Source organism: Gavialis gangeticus, unplaced genomic scaffold (genome assembly GCF_001723915.1).
Source record: "Gavialis gangeticus isolate Ggan-Ray unplaced genomic scaffold, GavGan_comp1, whole genome shotgun sequence".
Classification (NCBI taxonomy): Eukaryota; Metazoa; Chordata; order Crocodylia; family Gavialidae; genus Gavialis; species Gavialis gangeticus.
In genome coordinates, this window is record NW_017728996.1 from 1,866,638 (window position 1) to 1,868,475 (window position 1,838).

At 52.4% G+C, this 1,838-nt stretch overlaps 1 protein-coding gene across 1 annotated transcript in view; it reads right to left on the reverse strand.

The window, feature by feature from the left end:
- ADAMTS7 (ADAM metallopeptidase with thrombospondin type 1 motif 7) overlaps positions 1-1,838 on the reverse strand; it is a 181,540-nt gene that overhangs the window by 168,373 nt on the left and 11,329 nt on the right. Inside the window, exon 4 of the mRNA XM_019503802.1 lies at positions 1,429-1,625. Within this exon, the coding sequence (XP_019359347.1) occupies positions 1,429-1,625 (197 nt within the window). The remainder of the gene's footprint in view (positions 1-1,428; positions 1,626-1,838) is intronic.

The following is a 1,838-nucleotide window of genomic DNA, read 5'->3' on the forward strand; positions in this document are numbered from 1 at the left end:
GTCTGGAACCAGCTTCCAAGTGAGGTGGTGCAGGCTCCCACCCTGGGGGTTTTTAAGAGGAGGTCGGATGACCACCTTACTGGGGTCATTTGACCCCAGTGCTCTTCCTGCCATGGCAGGGGGTCGGACTAGATGATCTGCTCAGGTCCCTTCCGACCCTAGAAACTATGAAACTGTACGAGTGTGTGTGGTTTCTTGTGGGAGCTGTTCTCCATCACACAGATACAGGAAATGGCCTTGCACTGGTGTCCCTTGCCCCCTGCTCTCACTGCCATCTTTGCATAACTGTGCTGGTGTAGTACCAAGGAAATAGCAGGTGAATCGTGCCCAAGGATGCTAAGCTCTGTGATAGAAGCAAATATCCTGAGAGGAATCATGCCATGAGTTTTACTCGATACCCCAGCCAAGCTGCCCTGGCAGTGAAGTGCTTCTTCGTTAACCCCCCAAGTGACCTTGCTTCTGATTTACCCTTTCCTCCCAGCTCTGAAAGTAGTGGCAGCCATGAGAGCTGCTGAGGAATTTGAATGCAATGATTGCAACAAGCTTTTGGAGCCTGAAGCCATTTTTATGAGAACCCTGATGGCCCAGAACAGGCAGCCCCATTTTTCAGCACTGGGAACTCTTCCCAGCTCTTGGGTGCTGCTTCACTTGACTCTCTCCCTGTAACATCTTGCAATGGCATGTTCCCAGGAGAGCCGGGCATTTTGTCCTGCCAGCCAGGCTAGGTCACGGGTGAGTGGGCACCAGCTCAGCTGGGAAGCGTTAAGGGCAGGCTGCAGGGAGCCGCTTGTTGACCAGGTGGCTAAACACACCTGCATCTTCTCTGCAGGTCTTATTTCACAAGCCATTCCCTTGGCATCCCTGGGAGTTCCCAGAGCCCTTTTGAGCACAGGACAGTCTTCCTATGGATCCCAGTGGATTAAAATCAGACCCAGCAGGATGGCACATGCAGCCTCTACATGTCAAGCACAGGTCTGCCAGCTGCCTTACATGCCTGTATCGGGCAACATGGGGTTTTAGCTCTGTGGGTGCTCCCTCCAGGGCTGGCCAGAGCACAGACGAAGGGTCTCCATCCAGCCCACCAGTGCTGATGCAGAAGGAACAGCCATTCTCCCCCGACAGATCTGCGAGCGCGTGGTCAAGCCACGCGCCACCCATAGTTTAGGGCTGGCAAAAGAGTAATGTCTAGCCCAGCTAGGATAACTGAGCCTAGGTAGCAAGGTAGCAAAAGGAGTTATTGGAGCCAGGAGCTGAAGTCTTGTGGTGCAGTAGAGGTGCACAGGAAAGGGGAGGTAACAAGCAATCAGCACAGGCCGGCAGGGACCCAGGAAGGTGAAGAGATGAACCCTGGGAAGTCCAGTGACCATTAGCTCTTACAGTTTGGCCGCCTGAGTCATCAGCAGCTTTCACTGCCAAGCCCAAACTCACCATGTTCATGACAGTCAGGACGTATTTCTCGATGTTTTCACTCCCATGATATTCCACCATCTTGGTATCTGCTACCACCAGGGTTTCCACCCACTTCTCCTTGCTGATGGAGCGCTGCTTTATCCTCCGCTTCTTCTGCTGTTTCTGCTCCCAGCGTTCCCGCCGTTTCTCAGACTTCTCCAGGCTCTTCTGCGATTCTGAAGAATTGAGGAGAAAAAGGAGTTTCTGGGACACCTGAAAGTAAATGAACTTTTTTCTAAAAGAAGGAATTACCCAGATGCAAGTAAACAGAGCCTCCACAGAGTCTGAAAGCATGGACTACTGGTGTACTCATAGTTTCATAGTTGGTCGGGTTGGAAGGGACCAGAGCGGATCATCAAGTCCAACCCCCTGCCATGGCAGGAAAGAGT